Raw genomic sequence first — 22,187 nt, forward strand, 5'->3', positions numbered from 1 at the left:
AACATTTCCCTGTGAATTGAGGCACTGGTTCAGTGGTTTGAAATCCTAAGTTCAACCATGTCAAAGTATAAAATGTATTGATTTGTCGTCTAAAAACTTTAAATGTATTTTGGGGTGGAATTAAGACTATAATGACGTGTGTGCAACAGAAGGAGGGGTTTGTCTCTTTGTGAGAATGCAGCACTCAGGTTTCTAACAGCACGTATCACTCCAGCCCCGCCCCCCCGCCCAGCCCCCACCTCTTACCGAAACGGCATACCTGGGAGGAGGCCGTGCGTCCTGACCTCACCCCTCCCTAACCCCTGACCTCTAGCCTCACCCCGTTAGCCTTTACCTTTCCTCATCATCATCACCACCATGGCCTGCGGGTCCCGTCAGAAAGGCCGAGTGGCCTGAAGTCCAGTCTCCGCAAACAGTTGTGTCAATAACAAGAGAGGCCTTTTCTTGTTCCTGCTCCTGTCGTCTGTCTTCCCTGCTCGCTGACTATCGAGAGGATCACGTAGTCGCCCGCATTCCAGGTCGGCTGAACTCACGGGAGAGGAATGCACGGTGACGGCGCTATCTCTGTGTTGATGCTACAGGGTCACGAGAAGATGACAAACAGTTCCAGTTAATCCAACACTGATAAATGGGTTCAGAAAAAACACGTGTGTTTTTTGTAAAGTCAAAACACGTGTGTTTTTTGTAAAGTCAAGTATTTAATGGTGTTACTTTGTCTATTGGTACCGAATCATCTTGGAAAAGCGATGACACGATGAGTAGAGTAGTATCCCTAGAAAAATCTGTAACTATTTGACGTAATAGTTTCAGCCCTAATTAGCACTTTAAGGTCATGTTGGTGCACCCCTGCTGTGCCAACTCATTGAAACCAACAAGAACACTGTCTTGTCGTACAAGCTGTGATGCAGCCGAACCGGTTTGTGGCTCTAATCAAAGTGTCCATCCCTCGGTCCTTCTGAAGTTGCCTCCCCGTTTGTTGTGTTTTGTTAAAGCTCTTGAGGCGTCCCGTGTCTCTCACCAAAGGAGTCACCACACAGTACAAGGCTGACTCTCCCTGTCTCTCTAAGATCAAAGGGGCCGTGGTTGTGCGGAGATGGGGGGCATTGATGGCTCTTTATGGCAGTGTCTGTGGACCTAGCAGTCCAGCAGCAGCCCTGATCCAGAGGATACGAGGGAAAGAGAATGGGGCGAGTGTGGACTGGGATGTGTGATCACCCCGGGTTTCGCAGCGCTTCCTGTTCTGGTGGAGAGATCCCATTACTGCCTCTCTGCTAATTACCCCTCGGGCTTGTTGGGCTGCATATTCCCCCCACCCCCTGCCTTTAATACTCCTTCAGTCATTCCCTCTCGCTCTTCCTCGCTCCCGCCCTGCTTTATGGTGGGTCGCAACATCGGGAGTAAAAGTCACACTTGGGTAGGAAGACGCCCAACACACTGAGGTAGACGATGTCTTTGTGTTGCTACACAACTACAGCCAGGAAAAGAGTCACTAAAGGCCCTGTTTTTAAAGTTTAGTTGCCATGGTTTCTGCTTGGATTCACCCCTAACAGAAGGGTTGTATTCCTAACTGGATGCATATTTTCATCTTTTTATAATCCAACTGGATGGATAAACTACAGACTAAGTGGCACTTACCCATCAAGCAGTAGTGTGTGTGCGCGTTTGTTTGTTTCTATTCATTGGCACTACATTAGTGCCGATTTGTATAACATGAAAAGTAATTGTTTCTTATATAAATTTGGACTCATGCTTTCCTCTAATGTAGCATGGGGCCAATACATTGATCAGTACCAGTTTATTGCAGATAATCCAGTTTTGGCGGATAACTCGTCAGATTAATAACATGAAGTAGCCACACAGATATAACAAAGATATGTTTATGGTAATTGATTTTGCCAATGCAAAAAGGCCTCCTCAAAGTACATATTAAGAATGAACTTGCTTTAATCAGCATGTAAACAGAACATATGCATTGAAGAAAAGGTTTTTAATGCACTAAAATGTAGGTTTGATATGGCGTTGATTAGCCTATACCATTTTAATTCATCATCTGCTTAAACACCAGCTTCTATTTGTGTTCTCAGAGTTATACAAGTGTTAAATAATCTGCTTTTGACAATGTTGTCACATTTTCATAAACCATATGTATTAAAACTATCTGAATGCTCGATCAGGGCACTTAAAATGATGTCAAGTGTTTTAACATCCATGTTGAGTCGAGCTACAATATTCCGTGTCCCTCTAAATCCACCACGAGTCCCCACGCTGTCCTCCTCAAAGCGGTGTAGCTCAGGCACACTCTTCAGAGGAAAGTGAGCATCAAAGTAACCTGACACCTCCTCGCCCTCATTCTTTACATTTGAGCAGAGGGGGCCTGTTGGATCCTCGGATTAAAGGCAGAGTGCCCCCTCTCCGTTGGTCACACAGACCCCCGAGGGCTCAGTGCTGTTGCCATGGAGAGGAGGGCGTCTTTATATGGGGGGCGGGGGGCAGCTTACTGTGATTTCGCTGTAATGTCTGTTATGAAGTGAGTGGGGGGAACACAAATATCATGGATGGAGCTAACAGTCCCAACTGTTAGGCTGCTCTAATCCACACTGAGAGCCAGTTGGGATGCCTCCTTGTGTGTGGAGTAGCTTCATAGCCAGATGTTGAGCAATAGTCAGCTTAATAGCTCATGCTTTGCAGGCACTTGTTGGGTTTGTGGGAGCTGAAGTAAGGCTCTTCATAGCTGACCATCAACCCGCTCCATGTGGCTAAAGATGATCATGTTGTTGTATTACTGAAAGGAAGTAAAGCTCCACCACACAGCTGGTTCTGACTTTTGCTTTTTTCTATTACAGTTAAACTACTTTTAAAATGATATTAATGAATATTAATGAAGTTTTACAAGTCACAGTCTAAATATTAGTGAGTTCGACCTCTGACTTTGATTCCCAAAATATTATCTTACCAGTAAATCATTTGTTACACATATTTTCATTTCCCACAGTCCAAAGAAAGCCAGATCTCCACATCCTTCGTTTTTAAAATACTGTTTTAACATTTTTATTCCTAATTTTATCTTATCTCCTCTAAACTACTAACCCTTAGCTTTAGTTTTTAGCGTACTAACCCATAGCTTATATTTTATATTTTAATTATACTTTTTTTCATTATATTTTTATCTCATTTGCACTATGTTGTCTTTATTGTCTTTATTGTACTGTCTTCATGCACCTTCCGCCAAGACAATTTCCATGGATGTACAACATACTATGGCAATAAACGTTTCCTGATTCCTGATTTGATGAGCTGGGATGTCGGCTCTTTTTGCTCGAAAAATGACTAAAATGATTATTTAATTATCTAAATTGCACGTTGCACTGTTGGGTGACCTCACTGTATCTGCGCCTTTCTTTCCAGGTAAATTTGAGGAAAAGGAAGACCGGGTTCCCAAACTGGAGCAGCTGAACTCTCTGGGCTTCATGTGTAGCCTTAACCTGGTCCTCAACAAGAAGGATCTGATCAAAATGGAGCTCCTGCTGCTGGAGACATTTGGCTGGAATCTGTGCATGCCCACTCCGGCCCACTTTATTGACTACTACCTCCACGCTTCGGTGCAGGAGGGCGACCTGTACAACGGCTGGCCGCTCTCGTCCCTCTCAAAGACCAAGGCCTTCATGGACAAATACACTCACTACTTCCTGGAGGTCTCACTGCAAGGTGGGTTAAGAGAAGGAAGGTGGACCTGGCGTTCCGTTCCAAAGCAGACCAATGAGTTCTTACCAGCTGGTGTGGAAAGTTTGATTCGATATTTCATGGAGTCCTTCTCTCTTTCTTCTAGACCACGCCTTCCTGAGTTTTCGCCCGTCCCAGGTTGCAGCTGCGTGTGTGGCAGCGTCCCGTATTTGCCTTCAGATCTCCCCGAGCTGGACGGGCGCTCTGCATCTACTGACGGGCTACACCTGGGACCACCTCACCCAGTGCATCGAGCTCATGCTGCTGTAAGGGACACACACACACACACACACACACACACACACACACACACACACACACACACACACACACACACACACACACACACACACACACACACACACACACACACACAGGGCTTAACAAAAAGCAGGAACCTCTCGCAGTGTGGTGGGTGGCTCAAGGTGTCATTGAGGCGCTTATTTCTCTACTATCGGTTGCCATGGTTATGGATTATACGATGGCTGTTGCTTGAACACAGAGTCTTTTAGTGTGTGTGTGTGTGTGTGTGTTATCTGACAAAGCTCCTCTATCTCATAATCCTAGCTGATGCTGATGATGGTGTAATTTAACCTATGTAATTAAGTATTATCATTATCACTGGTTGGCTCTGTCTGTGCATCTGTGTAAATGTTTGACATAATTCTTGAATTCATTCATTTATCATCGTCTTGTACCTTTCCTCCTCACAGTGCTCACGACAATGACGTTAAGGAGGCCAATAAGACCAAATCCACCCCCCCTCACCGGCCCTCTCTGCAGTCCCACTCCCAGACCCCTCACCTGTCTCCAATGTCGGCCATCCAGAGACCAGCCTCCTCCTCCTCCTCCTCCTCCTCCTCTTCCACACCACAGCTGCTCTTTCAGCCAGACGCCTTCCCTCACCTTTCCCAGCATTCCCCTTCCTTGTCCCAGCTGGCGGCGCTGGCGGACTCTCAGGCTTTGGGGTCTGTGGTGAACGTGTCTCAGGACTTCCTTCAGAGCCACAGGATGGGTCTCCTAGCTGGGTCCATGACTCCCGGGAGTGGGTTCCCCTCCTACCCAACCCTGACCTCAGGTCTCCAGGCGGGGGCCCGGGCGCTGCCGCTCGCGGGCCCCATCTCCGTGCAGATGGCGCTCGCTGGGGAGCCGCGCCACTGTCTGAGCATGGCCTATAGCGGGGGGTACCTGGGGGCCCATCACACGTTTGCGGCAGGCTGCTTCGACAGGTGACGCCAGGAGACGGAGAGGGAGCCCAGACCCCCGCGGGAGTGCACTGCAATGCTTCCGACCCAATTCCCCACCCCGAACTATCCTTTTACCGACCTCCTCTCTCTCTCCGTCAGCTCCGTCAGCTCCGCAGCGCCTTCGCCCCGCCCCACTCCCCCCCCCCTCACGCAGAGACGCCTCAAACGCAAGCAGAGGTCCAAAGGCAAGACGGACCCGGTGGAAGTGATCACACTGACGTGACAAATGTTCCGCCACCTTGAAGTAGTCCGGCGCTGCGGAAATGTATTTTCCATGTTGTGAACGGATTTTATAGATCTGTGCTTTTATGAGACTGTCATCACTGTGAATGAGAGGAAAGCAGCAGTGTGATCCACACCCTCCTCATTCAGTGCCTGTTCTCCGTCGTGTGATAACTGAGCCAATGTTTGAAGTGCACAGAATGCAAAGTATCTGTGATGACGATACCTTGCTGCTCGACATTCTGTTATTTTTTTCTTAAGAAATGGAGAAATGGGCGGGTGTTTTTGTCCATGAGCCGCCCATTGAGAGAGAGAACAAAGAAGGACACACTGTCGATGTCAGCCAACATTGATCCAACTAAACGGCAGCTCTGGGAATTCCTCGCCGCCTCAGAAGGGCCGAAGAATTCATTACTTTGAGCGCAGCAGGTGAAGTCCGCAGCTGTTTTTTTTCTCCCGTCTCTGTCTCCGTCCTCGTCATCGCTTCCCTTCCATCTCCAAAGTGGAGCCTTGTGGCCGAGCCGTGTCACCTTTGGGTGAAACGTGTCTCTCTGGCAGCTGCAGGCTTTGTCCAACTAAAGTTTTTATTTCAGCGTCTCCGGCGCCACTCAAAGAATTTACCACAAACTGGACCAGCACGGTGAAGGAGACGTGGATGTTGTTGGTGTATTGTACATATAAATTGCTGCTGCCTTCTTATGAACTGTTGGTTCTCTGTCTGTGTTAATGTCTCCAATGTTTACATGAACCACTAAGTATCAGGGACTTGAACAAGATTACTTGAATATAATGCCATTGAAACATGCCATAGCTTTTATTTATGATGACTCATTTATTTTTTTCCTATTTCACTTTTGTTTGATATAGTGTAGCTTTTTATACCAACTAGATAAATACCATTGATTGATTATAGTTTCCTTTGTACCCGTCTAAAGAAACTGTTTATTGAGGCTCAGGTTTCAAGGTTAAAACTAGCAGCCTTTGCATTATACTGTGCTATTATGCTTTAACGTGGGTGCCATTACAGCATCTTTGGGGGTCGGCATATGAAACTCCCTCTTCATCACTGGACTGTACTCTACTGACGAGTCAATAACTGAATGCACAGAAGCGCCGGTCTGTAACGTGGTGGAGCGCCGCGTGGTCGCTGGTTCCAACCATCTGTGGGCAGTCGTGGTAATTGCTTCCCAGATCCCCAATCTTCCACTTCCTGTTAACACATAAACACATGCAGGTTCCCAGCTTCATTCACAAGGGTCGTGCACTGGTTACCGTGGGGATACCTCCAATAACCAAAATAAAACTTTGATCTTGTTAACTGAATTAAGGACGAAACAGATTTGTCTTTAACCTCTTAATGCGTACATTGATTTCAAAGCTTGTTTTGTACAAAAAAAAGAAAATCTAAAATGACAAGTCCCAAAGCTCAATGTGATGTATCCAAAATAGTGATTTATATTATATCAGGTGATGAAAACAGCATCACACTCTCGTATTTGAGAAGCTGAAACCAGAGAATTTGTGGCATTTTGTACTTCTTGATCTTTCTTTTTATTTTTCTCCTTTTAAGCGTCTAATAATTCTACTAAACCCCCAAATACTGAGATGATGATTCACAGTAACGTGTGCTTTTCTCAGCTGACACTACATGAAGCCTTCGGAAACTGCAACTCTCAGACTATTATAATCCTGATATTTCCTTTGGCCCCCCCCGAAAATAACTTAATCCGGACTCCTATGCCTCCTTTTTAACTTTTTATGTATAGTTTTGTGACATTTTTTACATTCCTAATTTTCAGTGTATTTTAGTTTAAATTCTTTTGTGATTCCTCGTTGCCGTTGGTGTGAACTCGATTCTTTTGTTCGTAGAGTTCAACTTGCTCTCATGATTCATGACGAGGTGTCAACGGTGCAATATGTTGTTTCCTCGGTTTAAACTGACCACAGCCATCACTGTCTCGTGTTCACCACTGGTTCATCTTCTGTAACTTATATTTAGACGATTGTGTGATTGGACCTGCTGCAGAGGGCAGTGGGCTCTGAACACAATGAATATGTTGCATATTGCAGCCACCTCCTTTTGAGTGACAGATATGACTGAACGCTTTTTGCTTTTTGCTTTTTTTTTTTTTTCCTCCAGTGAAAGAAATCAACACTTGTCTTTCGTGATAGTAAACAAAAAAACACAACTTCCAATTTATATTTTTGTATTTTGTACCAATTTGTAGTCTTGGTGATGATTGAAGGAACTCTTTTATCATAATGTGCCACGGAAAAATAAACACAAGTGAACGGAATTTGTGAAGGCTGTGTTTCTCCTGAGGAAGCATCACCACCATCACCACCATCACCATCACCACCACCATCCCCACCATCACCAGCACCACCATCACCAGCACCACCATCACCACCAGCATCACCACCAGCATCACCACCACCATCATCACCAGAGTCTGCAGCTTTTAGGGAAGTGACGGTTTCCGCTGCATCGCTTCGATTGGTTGGATAGGAAAGACAATGCAGCAGCTCCAGTGATGAGCACTGCAGCTTTACACCCCCCCCCCCCCAACCTCCAGCTGTGACCGCATGTTGTGGATAGAACACATCATTCGTTCAAATAGCCTCAATAATCTACACTAAAGCAAATACATTTACATTTACTCACGTTCAGTTGAAGAGAAAGCTCATTGTCTTCTATTCACCTTCTCTGCTGATATCAGTAAACATTATACTGAAATACGTTTGCCTCACATCAGCTGGTGTTACTTTTCAGATCAAATTTGACTCCTAAAACAACGCTGAACGAGCTACAAAGATAAATTGAACAAATGAATTCATCTGCAAAAGGCCATTTCGATGTGTAAGTTGTACTTCAACTTAATATTTTTCTCATAACTGCTTTTACAAGTTTTAAATGCAACACATTCACACATTTACGTGCTGGTTTTGTTGTTTCGTGGGACTGAAACTGCTACTGAACGCAAAGATGCTACTTCACCCCCCCGCTGACTGAAGCACACTGTACACGAGGTCCAAACCCAAATGAATCCTAATGGAGTCACTGGTGGGAACACTGGGTGGAATAATGAATCCAGGAGCAGCACTCGTTTCCAACTGCACACAAAGTTATTATTCAGCATTTATGGAACCGGCCCAGCGGCTCGTCTGTCTCTGAACTCGCCCCCCCCCCCCCCCCCCCCCCACACACACATCTGTCAGAGGCCTCTGTGTTTCGTGGCGTTCTGATGAATCCATCGGGCGCCGAAGCTCTCACACACGACACTTTGTGCCCCGACGCAGCGCCGCTGCAGCAGTCGCATCACATTTGTCTTCGGATTGAAACGGAGGAGTTGTTACTCGTTGCTGTTTTTATTTAGGTTTTCATAAGCCGCCGTAACGCTTAATCCAGCAGTCTTTAATTAGCAGTGCGTTGAATAACAAACACATTTCTTTCCCTCCACGTAAACCCGATCAAAACATAATTAACTTGGCATAGAGATTAAAGAGGAATCAGTATTGGGAACAATATTTCCATGATTTGTGTGTTTTTAACATCTGGTTAAAAAAGGGTTCTGCTTTTGAGATTGAGGAGAAGTTTCCAACATCTCTGAAGTAATCTCACATTGTCCTGTAAGCACTTGGGGGGTCTGTAGAAGCTGCTGGCTTCCTTTTATGCGTCTGCCAGGGAGAGACCGTGAGGTGGGGGCTCACCCTCCCGTTTGTTTGTGGTGTTGGTGGCGGTGGGGGGGGGGCGTATATGTGCTTATACGTGTTTAATCAAATGGCCAAACGGCAAACATGTGACCTGGAAGTCTTCATGATGCACAAAGATGCAGCAAAGGAGGAGGTTTAATGAGCCCCCCCCCCCCCCCCCCCCACACACACACACACTTTTGACTGAGAGCCTCTCGCAGGTTTATCCCGCCTCACTTGAACATAGTTTTCTTACATCTACTTAACTGTGAACATGCTTAAGTAAATATCAGGTTACTGTTAATGGATGCAATGCTCCTGGTGCATTAAATATCACTATTATCTAAATGAATCTATTTTTGTGTTGCTTTAAAGAGTCCATTATTAACTATCTAATGGAAGAAGTCTAATGAAAATTGCCTTCAAGTATTTAATGGTTCATTTGTTTTAAATGAACCATATACAGTATGTTCTTGCCATTGTTTTGATGGTGTTGTTTTATTCTTAATTAAAATAACAAATTTCCTTCATCCATCCCTCTCCAATTAAGGGATTTGAAAAAAAGTAGAAATAGGCAACTGGATTTCAGTTTAGAAAATATAGCTCTGTTTGACACCATGTTGTTTTGTGTATTATTAAACTATTCATTTTATAACATTTCACAATCCCACCTGCAAAAAGTAGGAACCCCCCATTGGAAGCCCTTGAATGTGGGATGAGGGCTCCACCTAGTGGACTCATTGGAAACGTGCAGCTCCTCACCAGCAGAAACGTCATCGCCACAAACTGCCCAACAGGAATATGTGAACACATTCAAACACGTCTCATTCATTTCTCTGGTTTTTATTCACTGCAGTGGAACTGTAGCAGCTTAAACTAAAAGAGTGACTGTAAAAGAAAAACCCTCCTCGTTTGACAGAGAGAAAATGCCTTGTGGATGATTCATTCAACATCAGCTTCCACTTATTTGTTCCGCACCAAACAGCTGGGCCTACTTTACTCTCCTCGCTTTGGATGTTGATGGGAGCACTTTTTTCCCCCCTCTTGTGTACAGAGCTCTTTTCCAATAAAGCATGTTAGATCCTCCTGCTCGTTCTTCTGAAAGTCACACTCTTCTCTCCTGGAGTTATGCAAATCTAGAGGTCACACAAAAAAAGATTAAGATTACCCGGGATGAAAATATTCCTGTCAACCATCTGTTTTGAGTACATGTCATATCTTTAGAACATGTGAAGTGGTTACTTCTCATACCATGATCAACTTATCCTCGATCATCTCTGCTGTGAAATGATACTGAGGAAACGGAATTGAAATCTTGCCCCCCTCCATGGTGACCCCAGCCTACAGATCACAAAAGGTCACACAAGCACGGTCCCAGTGAGTCCGATCACATGACAGCTTCATGACAAGATGTGCTGTCCAACAACGTCTGTTTTGAACTCACCGTGAACTCGACGCCCTTCATCGTTTTCAGCTCACAGTCCTGACCGACGGTGAACCTGTTGGACCAGGTCCAGTTGGGAATGCTTTGTGTCCATGTGAAGTCGTTCCCGTCCTGGACCACCTCCGTCGTCACTTTGTGGTCCGTCTTGGCATTGAGGAGCCCTGTGACGGAGCAGGTTAAAATGTACAGCACTTTAAATGAATATGGACTCAGGTAAAAAAAAACAACAACTTGAGACGCTTCATACCGATTGCTGCCAGAAACTCTTCGTAGTTGTCTTGACTCTCCAGCTCATACTTCCCCGCAAAAGCCATGATGGTGAAAGAGAGGAGACGAATGAAGAAGGAGGGAAAAGGGAGTGGGAGTGGCCTGCTGAACACACGTTGTGTTTTTCTTTACTTCCTCTTCCTCTCCTGCTCTTCAAAGTGTTCAAGTCTGAACATGAATGGTGCCGTTAAAACGCTCACACACACGTTACCGAGAGCACGCGCATGTACTTTCAGCTCCAAGTATAGTTCTCTTTACTGTGATTTATAATTAAGATATGAAATAAAAATCTTCATAATGCCATCTTTGAATTGAAGTTGGACCTTTAAGGTGAATAAGTGTCCTGAGAAAGACCAAATCAACTCATGAGACCGGCATGGAATCGGAGGCCGAGCTCGACATGAGCGATAGTTCTGAAATGTAGCCTGTTATCGAGACCTGTGACGCTCGATGTGTCTGAATAAAAGGGAGCTTTGTCTCTGCAGCCAGCAGCTGTTTGCTCAGCTTCTCAAAGATTGGAAAAAGGGGGAATCAGCAAGCTGGCGGCAAATGTTCCTCTTTACAAGTTTGTGCCTCACATGTTGTTTCGGCACATGTTTTCGGATCACATGGTTTTGTGTGGGATGCTGGTAGACCGTTTTTGTTACATTTCTTTCTAAAATACATCTGCATAATTCAACCTGAGTAGGTTAATGCCGTCTTTTTTTAATCAATTCATGCAGCAACAAAATGAATGTCCCAAAATGAAATTAGCCTGAACATTTAAAAGTAACCATACGTCTGTGCACATGTAGCAATTTCAAACGCCTCGGCCAGTGTGTGCTAATTTGCTGAATTGATTTCAGTGCTGTTTGTATTTCCAACAGCACTTGAAGGCAGCACAAGTCTTTGCGGGCGAGGGAGCGGGACGTCGAGCAGACATGAAGACCCTGATCCAACCTCATGGTGACCACCTGCACCAAGTTTGGTGACTCTCATGGTCTGCAAGCTGGAGGCGGACAGACTCGCGTCAGGTGACGTGTGTTCTTACTTTAATAGAAGCTGTTAAGTGAAGCCACGCTGCTTCGATATTTTAAGCAAAATGTTTATTTTTGTACTTTAGCTACTCAAATATTGATACACATATATCCTATTTCATTATCTAGTTTACCACAGTGGTCACGTGTTATTCATTCATTGATCATTTTAACAGGATGAAATTGTAGCGAACTCCTGCACACCGGTCCACTACATTAAGAACAGGTCAAAAAGCCCCAAAAGTGACCTCCTAAAGTCTATTCCTATCCAATGTTTCTTCTCCTCTATGGAGAATGAATGAGGAGTTAGGAAATGCGGCTGCGCGTGACCCTGACGTGGGGTTGCTATTATTATAACGCTGGACTATAAAACGAGTGACGTCATCAAGCATACTGCTCAATGGCTTCTTTTGTGAGAGTCTTCTTCACTTGTGAAGGAGAGAAACGTTATGTTGCTATTGCAATTATCGATCAACACGAGAGAAAGTTTCAGTTCAGTTCCCAATTTGAAGGAGCCCTCTGACCATATTGATTCATATTGATTAGGTGAGGTCTGTAATACACTGACAAGTTCCTCATATAATCTCACTTTCTCATCCCAAGGGTGTACAATATATACATATATAAATAAAACCACCTGCCTGGAGAGAATATCTGAAACAATTGCATTAGTTAGAATTTCAATAGGTAAGAGAAACCTGTGTTCACCCATTAGTTCTTCCTACAGGCTCTGCTGCCATGTCATTGACGTCACTGCGTTACAGAAGAGGAGCTTGTGTCTTCAAAGCGGGAGAGAAAGCTGCCATACTTGAGGAGAACAGTGCAAACAGGCAGCAACACGGCAAAGAGGAGGAGGACACAAAGCCAGCAGGGAGATGTTACTCATCTTCAAAGCAGAGGCCCTCCCACTTACCAGTGTAGACAGGTCCATCTTAGCGGAGCTGGTCCCCACTAATGAACTAGCTTCCATTTACATCTGCCTGAGCTAAATGGACTTTTATATTGTCCATTTTTCATTAATATCGGGGTCCCTCCTCTATATACAGTTGTGGTCAAAAGTCCACATACACTTGTAAAGAACATAATAACATAAAGGCTCTCTTGAGTTTCCCGTTAATCCTTCTGATTTCTCTCTAATAGTGTGAGTGAGTGATTGGATCAGATACTTTTTCACTAAAAGATTCCTGTTTTTTTATGACTTTTATTGGTTAACAGAACGTTAACGTCAAAAATATCTATACAGCAGTGCTAATATTTGTTCCTTGGCCATTTTCACTTCAATTAGTTGCTTTTGGTAGCCTTCCACAAGGCTCTCGTTGAATCTTTGACTCCTCTTAAAGGAATTGGTGCAGTCCAGTTAAATTTGATGGCTTTCTTACATGGACTTGTTTCTTCAGCGTTGTCCACATGTTCTCAATGGGATTTAAGTCAGGACTTTGGGAAGGCCATTCTAAAACCCTAATTCAGCCATTCTACTTCCACTTTTGATGCGTGTTTGGGGTCCTCGTCCTGTTGGAACACCCAACTGCACCCAAGACCCATCAGGCTGATGATTTCAGGTTATCTTGAAGAATTTGAAGGCAATCCTCCTTCATTATCCCACTTCCTCTCTGTAAAGCACCAGCCGAACACCACCAGCACCGTGCGTGACGGTAGGCCTGGTGTTCTTGGGGTTAAAGGCCTCACATTTTCTCCTCCAAACATATTGCAGGACATTGTTACCAAACAGATACATTTTTGTTCCGTCTGACCACAGAACTTTCCTCCAGAAGGTTTTATCTTTGTCCATGTGATCAGCAGCAAACTGCAGTGTGGCCTTAAGGTGCCGCTTTTGGAGAAAGTGCTTCCTTCTTGCACGGCAGCCTCTCGGTCCACGGAGATGCAAAACACCTGAGTTCCAGCAGCTTCTAATTCTTGGCAGATCTGCTTTTTGGTGGTTCTCCGTTGACTCTTCACCCTCCTGACCAATTTTGTCTCAGCAGCAGGGGATAGCTTGTGTTTTCTTCCTGATGAACAGTGACATGAACTTTATTCTTACAAACTATTGTTTGCACTGTGGCTCTTGGGACCTGCAGCTGCTTTGAAATGGCTCCAAGTGACTTTCCTGACTTGTTCAAGTCAATGATTCGCTTCTTCAGATCCACGCTGCGCTCCTTTGACTTTCCCTAATGTAGCATTTGCATCCAATGAGGCTTATTTAAATGGCCCATAATGAAGTAATAAAAAAATATTTTTAGTGACAAAGAAGTATCTGTTCCAATCACAAAATCAAATAACGGGAAACTCAAGAGAGCCATGACATTATGTTCTTTACAAGTGTACAACTTTTGAACTGTGTGTGTGTGTGTGTGTGTGTATATATATATATATATATTATACAGTTATAAGTTACAGGGTTTGCGTCCAAGTGACATTTGATCAACACTCTGTTTATTTGTGTATCACTCACATTTTTCATATCGATAGTCACAACCTTTTAAACATCAAACATACAAACAATTATATCATGATTGTGTGCGCAAAAGATAAATCAGGTTATACTTTATTTCAAAAACATACCATGAAGATCAAGTGACTAACAGGAAGTCGATCATTTGTCTTGACACACAATGTGCGTGAGTCGGGCTCTTTTTACAGGGGAAACGTGGGGCTTTAACTGAGAGAAAGACCGTGTCCTTTTTACTTTAAATTTAGTTTAGTTTTATCAAATTGCATTTCCGTCCCAAAGAGGGCGATAAACAGTGACTTTGGTGCACTCTCTCGAACAGTTGGACTAAATACCTTGTGGGTACAGCAGCACAGACGATACTCAACTACCATCACTTTACATCGAACGACAGCAACAATCCACCGATGAATGAACATGTACAGTGACTGCAGCGCACCTGTCCACTCCGACCTCCACGCTCTGTGACGTGCACCCCCCCCCCCCCCCCCCCCCTTAAGAGGGAGGGAGCCACACCTCACTGACACTGAGCTGTCACACCATGTCATCAGGCACCACGCCGTCTCTGTTGGTCCCGCCCTTATCTCTGTTCCTCCCGAAGGAGAAGGAGAAAATGCGCCCCGTGGGCTCCTCGCCTGGTCTCCCTCCCCTCGGCGCTCCTTGCTGGCGCTCTCCGGGGTTGCCAGGCAGCAGGTTGGGTGTGGAGGGAGTTGGGGTGGCGCCCCCCCAGATGTACAACGTTTCCCCTTCGGGGCAAGGTTGGAGGCCCTTGCTCAGGTAGCTGGGGCTGGGGCTGGCCGAGGAGGGCAGCGTGCGCTGGCTGGAGTTCAGGAAGCTGGAGTTCTGATCCGCCGAGCCTTTGCGCGAGCGTCCGGAGGAGCTGAGGTTGGAGGAGCGGTAGTTGTACGCCTTCCAGCCGGGATGCTTGCGCTGGTGACACTGGCAACGCAGGATGCGGATGAAGGCCAGCTTGAACTCGCGGTTGTAGCAGGGGTAGATGATGGGGTTCAGGCAGCTGTTGAAGTACCCCAGCCAGAAGATGACTTTGAAGACGACGGCAGGAGGTCGCAAGTTCTCATTAAAAGACCCTGAAAACAGTAGAGCACAGGGAGAAACTCAGTGAAAGGGTTTCTCTACATAATATTGTTCGACCTCATCTGTTTGAACGCTCTGCTCCAAACACGTTGACAGTGCGTCTTGCAGTTTGTATTTTCCCCAGCAGGTGGCAGCAGTGATTAAGAATAACGTGGCATTCGGATTGTCTGCAGACGGGATGCGAAGCAAAGAGCTTCAGTGGGGTCAATTCCTCATGGTATTAATCAGTAAAGAAAGATATATATGTGTAAAAAAACTGCTGCTGCTGCTGCTGCTGCTGTTACAGTTCAGGTTGGAGAACCTTCTTTAAAAAACACAGAGCGAGTGAGACGACCCTGAATCTCCTTTTGCATGAATACACCGAGGGAGACTTCGCTTTGAGCAAGTGGAGTAGAAAGGAAACGCCACCTTTTCTCTGCAACAGCACCCAGATAAAAGCACACGCGTGCATTCAGGGAAACTTCTAATGATGGAAACGACAACATTACTAGATGATGATTGATTTGTTGAATTAGTAATGATGCATTATAATATCAGGTTTCATGAAATTAGCTTTGGTTAGATATCATAGGCAGACAGACACCTCAGCTTGCTTCTTCATGAATACCAATATAATATATAACCGCTCAAATACATTACTGGGTGCAAATAATGAAAACCTAAAATTGTGTCCACTTTATGGGTTAAAATTAAAAATACATAATCCACTATCGTTTTGGTTTGATGCCACATAAGCCTGTGCTTCAACATGAACTCTGTAAGGTTGATATGACGGCATTTTTTTAGAGAAATCACACACACACACACACACACACACACACACAAACACACACACAAGCACACACACATAAACACGCACACACAAACATGCACACACACACACACACACACACACACAAAGCGACGAGTGCGACATGAGGAAGTGTCTACGAGATGTGTGTCTCCGGTGGGCAGATTGTGCCACATTGTCGCTTGTGTGTCTGTGTCTCGGCCTCCTGTTCTTTAGATGAATTGGTCTCTTTTCACAGGCTATTTTAGTTTTTAGACAGCCACTTAAACATGATTACATAAGCGCATGAGTTATGTCTGCGATTGGGAGACGGAGAATATGTTATGTGGAATTAAATGTAGCTCTTTCTCTGAGAGTAGTTGTTTGAAACTATTATATACTATACAAATAAATATATACTATACTATAAAAATAAATTAACTATTTATTTTCCACCAAGATAATTATATAATAAATAGTCATGGTAATGGTAATAATCTGGAGTAGAAAGCTGTGTGATACCAGCATACAAAGATCCCAATTTATCCCAATCTATGGTTGATAAATCATGAAAACATACATATGAATGAGCTCTGTTTTAGGACCCCCCCCTGATATATTATAATCCCAATGATCTAGAACACACAAAAGCAGGAAATCCTCACACTGCAGAGGCCGTAGCCAAAGAAACCTGTGGCATTTTTTTCATGGGCATTTATTGCCTTTATTAGTCCAGCTGGAGAAGGGCAGGAAAGGGGGGGGGGGGGCAGGGAGGGATGATATGCAGCAAAGGGCTTCAGTCTACAGGCTCCACTGGGTGGGCCAGAGGTTCTCCAGAATGTTGTGTCCTTTTTAACTTGTAAACTGTGATTTATCAGGTATAGAAATAGTTGATTCATTTTCAGTGGCACACCAAGCAAAATGTTGCACTCTTCCATTTCTTCCTGTCACTGCATTTAGTTCATACGCCTGTCAGTCATCAAAGGAGGCGATCACAGCTGTGTGGCTCCGCTTCTCATGAACATCCCGAGGCCCCAACTGAGACCAAGAGGTGGAACACTGGGCCGACTAAAGGAAACCCTGAAATCAATGTGCTTTACTGAAGACCTTCCGGTTGCCCGAGGTTATACGTGTTTGTATGTTTAAGTTTTGTGTGACTATTCCATATTTGTTGCTGGAAGGGCTTTGATTTAAAAGGCTTCAGTGCAAATACAGCAGAGGATGCGAAACAATGGTGTGGAGATAAGTGGGGGACGTTTTTTTGCTGGTGGTCTTTGGCCTTCTGTTAAGAGACGATGTTTGCACCTCCTTCCTGAGAACAGGCACGTTAACACACCATGAAACACAGGAACATCTCAAGAAAACGGGGCATCCTGTTATTCTCACTAATTGGAAGATGTGATGCCTATTCTGTGCCACGTAGAACACACACACACACACACACACACACACACACACACACACACACACACACACACACACAATCACTCTGTTCTCCAAAAGCGCACACATCCTGTTTCATAACACACCAATAAATGTAATGAATTTGCTTAGATGTGAAAGGACAGAAGTGATTGCCCCTCGTATATTGCTTTCTATGAAACCACAGCATGAAGCTCTTTTTGGAAAATGGAGTTGACGTCCCGGGGACCCTCACTTTCACCCCCGCTGCCCTGTGGCCCCTGCAGCTGACATCTGACAACCCCTTTCTACTCCGTTGCTTCGGCACTTAGCGCTCTCATTAGTTTCCCCCTTTAAAAAACCATTTAAATGACCCTCGAGGCCGAGCGCAAAGGACCAGCTCATCTAGCAAAATAAAACACGTGCACGTGTGAGATGCACACGTGCACAGTTTATCCTCCAAAAACACTTGGAAACACTTGGTTAACACCTCAGAGTGTTGGTTTCACTCACACGTGGAGCACACTGCTTGCACCAGTTGCTAAATGTGAGGCCCTCACAGTGCATTGGTGCCTCCGCTGGGTGTTAAAGAGCCGTGGAACGATGAGTGCAATACAATAAAACGCGGAAATATTTTTTTTCTTTCCACCCAAGATGAAAACAAAGGGGGGAAGAGCCAATTGAAACACAAAGCGTAGACCTGTCCCTCCAGTGGAGGTTAATATTTCAGAAGTTGAAACACTTTCTTTGGCGGTGATTTAACTATTTGTGGTCCCACATCTCGGTTTATGTGGTCAATCAGCTAATAAGTATTTTCCTTGCTTATATCAAACACTCTTTTTAAAATATTCCAAACTATTAATGTATTACCACAGTCTGAAACTTTTCTTTGTTTCTTTGCAGCAATATCGTATTCATAAAAAGTATGGCTAACTTAACTTTAAGTTTGCGTTTGCTTTGCCATCCAGAATTTTGAATAAAGACTTTTGTGTCTGAAAACTGATGAGTCGGGGGCGGGGCGGGGCGGGGGGGGGGGGGGCAGGTGCAGTTAGAAAGGTGACAAAGAGAGTTAACGAAAAGAAACGGTTCATATCAGAGATAAAACGGCTCCATCACGTCAAAGGTCCAAGAGCATTTTTGTGAAGCTTTGGCTGCTTTTGTTTGTCTGGCCACTTGTGGCCTTATTTGGTTAATCTCTTATGCTTTGAAATCCAAGCGCTGCAGTGTAATTCTTTTCAGAATGTAATTCAAGAATGTTTTTGAAATAAGTTAAGGTTTGGATATGTCCCCCTTACTGAGTGAGTGCGATTTGCTTTTTGTCCAAGGAAACTTGCCTGTACCAACAGTAACTCAATAACGCTGATGTCATGTTTATTATTTTGAAGTCTGTTTACCTTAATTTACGCCAAATAACCAAAACCTAATAAAAAGGACTGTGGGATGGGTAGCTGCTGCTGCGTGCCAAAAACCCTGTGTTTACAGAATAATGATCAGATTGGTTGGATCGGTTGAGAAGGTGAGAGTTCACACATGTCTTTAGGCTGCATATGTTCAGAGTTTGCGGCTCCAGGGGTCAGAGGTCACCGGGACTCACGCTGGCAACTTTGAGCCTCAATTTCATCCTCAACTTGCTCTAAAACTATGCAGCAAAACACATAGACAAAGTTCTATCAACACACACATTTTCTCACGTGAAAACAAGCAAAATACACGTTCACACGCCCACCAAACGATGAATTATGTTTCATGTCAATGGCGCTATTCAGAGGAAGGAGTAATAACAAGAGTGAGGCAGGAAATCCCAATATGTGGGTGGAGGCTGATGAAAACTCAGGGAGCCACATTGTGACAGGCGCTGCCCCATCACACTTTTAGCCTTTAACTTCAGACGAATCCCACACATTTAAACTGGTGACTACGTTTCCTACGGCCCCCTTCGGGAAAGAGAGGGGGACGTTTCAGTCTCATGCTTCGACGTAGTGGAGAAGTAAGTCCACCATATATTTAAATTGACTGTAGATGCATTGTGTGGAATTCCCTGCTAGAAAACCAGTGGACTTATTTGTAGGATTCATCTCATGCTTTTCTGAGGCCAGTTCAAAAAGACCTTCACATGGTTGCTCCTCAGTCCCAAGGTCTCACTGCGCCCCACCAGGGATTGTACACAGGAACCCTGGAATGTCTTCATTCGTGTATTCAGAGCCCTCCGAATTCTTCCCATTGAATGATCTCTGATATGAAACTATGGAAAATGACATCTGTCATATGATTTTAGTCACTAAGAACACCACAAGGACAAACATCACCCGCTGGGTATTGCTGTGTCCGTGAGAGGAGGTGATGAACCGCAGCTTAAAGCCAGGGGAGTAAACACATTCCCACATGGCAACTGCCAATGTGTACATAGGCAGGTTCATGTCAATAAACACTCACATACAGTAACCACATGTACCATATAGGTTGAATTCATCTGGATAGGTCTTCAGACAGCAGGCCTGACAGAAAGCTAATTAGCTCCTTCCAACCTCTCACCACTACACCTCCACATGAGCATTTCACCACGTGATATAAATATAATACATTTCAATTACTCTACAGGTATTAAAACAGCCACAACATCAGGTTGCTGAGTGTCTGCCACGTTGGGGGGAGTCATGGCAGGCCCCAAAAACCCTGGCATAGGGAGGCCCCCCCCTGCTCTTCACTTGGCCCACGACAGGCATTTGTTGCATAAGCAGATTAATTGGAATTCAGGGAGTAATGCAAAGATAACACTTAGCGTCTTTAGATAAGCTTGTGAAGAATTCCTTGGTGGTCTTTAAACAACATGTTTGTGCACAGTAAAGGGCCAGAGTTCAGCATCCACAACATCTGCTGGCTGTAGAAATGTTGCAACATTTTAAAGTAGACCCAAATCTTTTCACTTAATTGCATAAACAGAGGTCGCCACGTCAGAGAAAGTAAAGACATCCACTCCTAACGCACTATATTGACTGCGTCAATGATTCAAGGGTGATGTTAAAGTTTGATTCCTGAGCCAATAGAATGAGCACACAGTATATTATCAACTCTAAAGGTTTGGCAACGCTTCAGAGCAGTAAATAGGAGACGCGCCGTGGATGTGATTCATTTGACATTTACATGCCTCTGCTGCTCCCAATGATACAATTCAATTACAGTTTTGGAATGGTTTCTGAGGAAATAGTTTCATTCCAGGCCCGGGCCACACAACAGAGCACAATGACGTGTATTGGACCTACCTATGGGTAAGGCGAGGAAGAAGGGCAGCCAACAAAGCGTAAACATGCCGACCACAACTCCCAACGTTTTTGCCGCCTTCTTCTCCCGGGAGAATTTCAGAAGTTTCACAGTGAGGGAACTCCTCGCTTGGTGCGCGCGGCCCTTTCCGGTGACCGAACCGCCGGACTCCTCGTTCACCTGTGAACCCTTGTGGATCCTGAGGGTCAGCTCACCGGAGTTCATCCTCTCACGCAGCACGCCGGCTTCCAGGTTTTTAGTGGTGCGTTTGGCGACTATGTAGACCCGGCAGTACATGACCAGAATGACAATGAGAGGGATGTAGAAGGAGCCGAGGGAGGAGAAGAGCGCGTAAAAGGGCTCCTCGGTGATGGGGCAGATCGTGTCGTCCGGCGACGGCGGCTGCTTCCACCCGAGCAGAGGACCGATGGAGATGACCACCGACAGCATCCACACGCCGAGCATGGCCAGCAGAGCCCGCTTCTCCGTCACGATGCTCGGGTACTGGAGCGGGTGGCTCACTCCGATGTAGCGGTCGATGGATATTACGCACAGACTCATGATGGACGCGGTGCAGCACAGCACGTCCACCGCCGCCCAGATGTCACAGAAGATCCTGCCGAAGACCCAGTAGTCTAAAATCTCCAGAGTGGCGGACACCGGCAGCACCGTGGTGCCGAGCAGAAGGTCCGCGATGGCCAGGTTAATGATGAAGTAGTTTGTCGGTGTCCGCAGGTGCCTGTTGCACACCACGGAAAGGATGACGAGGATATTGCCCGCAATGGCGAACACGATGAAAGCCCCCAGCACCAGGGCGAGCGGGATGGCTCGCGTGAGGTGCAGCTCCGTGTGGTTCCCACCGGAGCTGTTGGCGAAGTTGGAAGCGTTCGGGATCCCGCCGAGTCCCGAGGAACCATTTTGCCACAAGTTCGTGACATTGTCAGTGCTCAGACTCATTTTGACTCGAGAGGTCCTCCATAGCAGGCTTCAGATCACTAGTAACGGCCACTTACGAAAGAGCTCTCCTGAACAGGAAATGGTTACCTGTCTAAATGTCCTCAGTCTGCATGGCTGCCGTGCGTATTTGGCCGCTGGTTTCCAAATCCCTGCCGAGGTGTTCATCAGAGAAAAGCAGTTCACCGCGCAGCGCACAGTCCCCACGCAGTCCTCCATCCACTCTCCTGAGGGCTCAGTGGAGAAGTGAGGGGGGCAGCAGTCATCCCCTGCCTCCTCTGCGCCACACACATCGCTCCCATAGGTCTACTGGCCAACCGAAACACTAGCTATACGCACTCATGACGCATCATTACAGGAACAACCGCTAATCCTCACAGACGCGTCACATCAGACGAGGATCATTTGACGCAACTGTGCGCCTTTCGGGAGAGTTGCTGCCTATTTGATTTCCCTCTGTGGGAGGGTGCTTAACTTGACTATTATCAACTACAGATATTTGTGCTAAACGACTTTAACCTTGATTGATGTTGATTTGTTTCTTAGTTAAACTAAATATTTGATGAAACAATACAAGTGCAGTGGTCATTGAAAAGAGATCTACTCAGTTAAAAGTTTGAAATAGAATCACAGGCAGAAGAGGCATTTCGCGGAA

At 45.3% G+C, this 22,187-nt stretch overlaps 3 protein-coding genes across 3 annotated transcripts in view; 1 reads left to right on the plus strand and 2 right to left on the minus strand.

Annotated features, from left to right (window-relative positions):
• The window catches only part of ccnjl (cyclin J-like), a 12,544-nt gene extending 4,983 nt beyond the window's left edge, over positions 1–7,561 (plus strand). Inside the window, exons 4-6 of the mRNA XM_037461906.2 lie at positions 3,406–3,705; positions 3,827–3,986; positions 4,434–7,561. Coding sequence (XP_037317803.2) covers positions 3,406–3,705; positions 3,827–3,986; positions 4,434–4,953 — 980 coding nt within the window. The 3' untranslated portion in view covers positions 4,954–7,561. The remainder of the gene's footprint in view (positions 1–3,405; positions 3,706–3,826; positions 3,987–4,433) is intronic.
• Positions 7,562–9,709: 2,148 nt separating this feature from the next.
• LOC119211066 (gastrotropin-like) lies at positions 9,710–10,789 on the minus strand. Its single transcript, XM_037461698.2, has 4 exons — positions 10,574–10,789; positions 10,327–10,487; positions 10,134–10,223; positions 9,710–10,018 (listed from the first exon to the last, which is right to left on the minus strand). Exons 1-4 carry the CDS (start codon positions 10,638–10,640, stop codon positions 9,959–9,961), a joined length of 378 nt encoding a protein of 125 aa, XP_037317595.2. The 5' UTR covers positions 10,641–10,789; the 3' UTR covers positions 9,710–9,958.
• Positions 10,790–14,534: 3,745 nt separating this feature from the next.
• LOC119211065 (alpha-1A adrenergic receptor-like) lies at positions 14,535–21,922 on the minus strand. The gene is made up of 2 exons (XM_037461696.2): positions 20,581–21,922; positions 14,535–15,143 (listed from the first exon to the last, which is right to left on the minus strand). Exons 1-2 carry the CDS (start codon positions 21,533–21,535, stop codon positions 14,590–14,592), a joined length of 1,509 nt encoding a protein of 502 aa, XP_037317593.2. The 5' UTR covers positions 21,536–21,922; the 3' UTR covers positions 14,535–14,589.
• Between the last annotated feature and the right edge of the window lie 265 nt (positions 21,923–22,187).

The sequence above is a fragment of the Pungitius pungitius genome, chromosome 2 (genome assembly GCF_949316345.1).
Source record: "Pungitius pungitius chromosome 2, fPunPun2.1, whole genome shotgun sequence".
NCBI classification, from domain to species: domain Eukaryota; kingdom Metazoa; phylum Chordata; class Actinopteri; order Perciformes; family Gasterosteidae; genus Pungitius; species Pungitius pungitius.

Excerpts from the sequence above, each read along its gene's own strand:
- LOC119211066 (XM_037461698.2), bottom strand. The coding sequence starts at position 10,640 with ATGGCTTTTGCGGGGAAGTATGAGCTGGAGAGTCAAGACAACTACGAA. Across the intron at positions 10,488-10,573 it reads AGAGTTTCTGGCAGCAATCG|GGCTCCTCAATGCCAAGACG; the intron begins GTATGAAGCGTC and ends GCTCCGTCACAG. Across the intron at positions 10,019-10,133 it reads TCGAGGATAAGTTGATCATG|ATTTGCATAACTCCAGGAGA; the intron begins GTATGAGAAGTA and ends TGTGACCTCTAG.
- LOC119211065 (XM_037461696.2), bottom strand. The coding sequence starts at position 21,535 with ATGAGTCTGAGCACTGACAATGTCACGAACTTGTGGCAAAATGGTTCC. Across the intron at positions 15,144-20,580 it reads CTTCCTCGCCTTACCCATAG|GGTCTTTTAATGAGAACTTG; the intron begins GTAGGTCCAATA and ends TACTGTTTTCAG.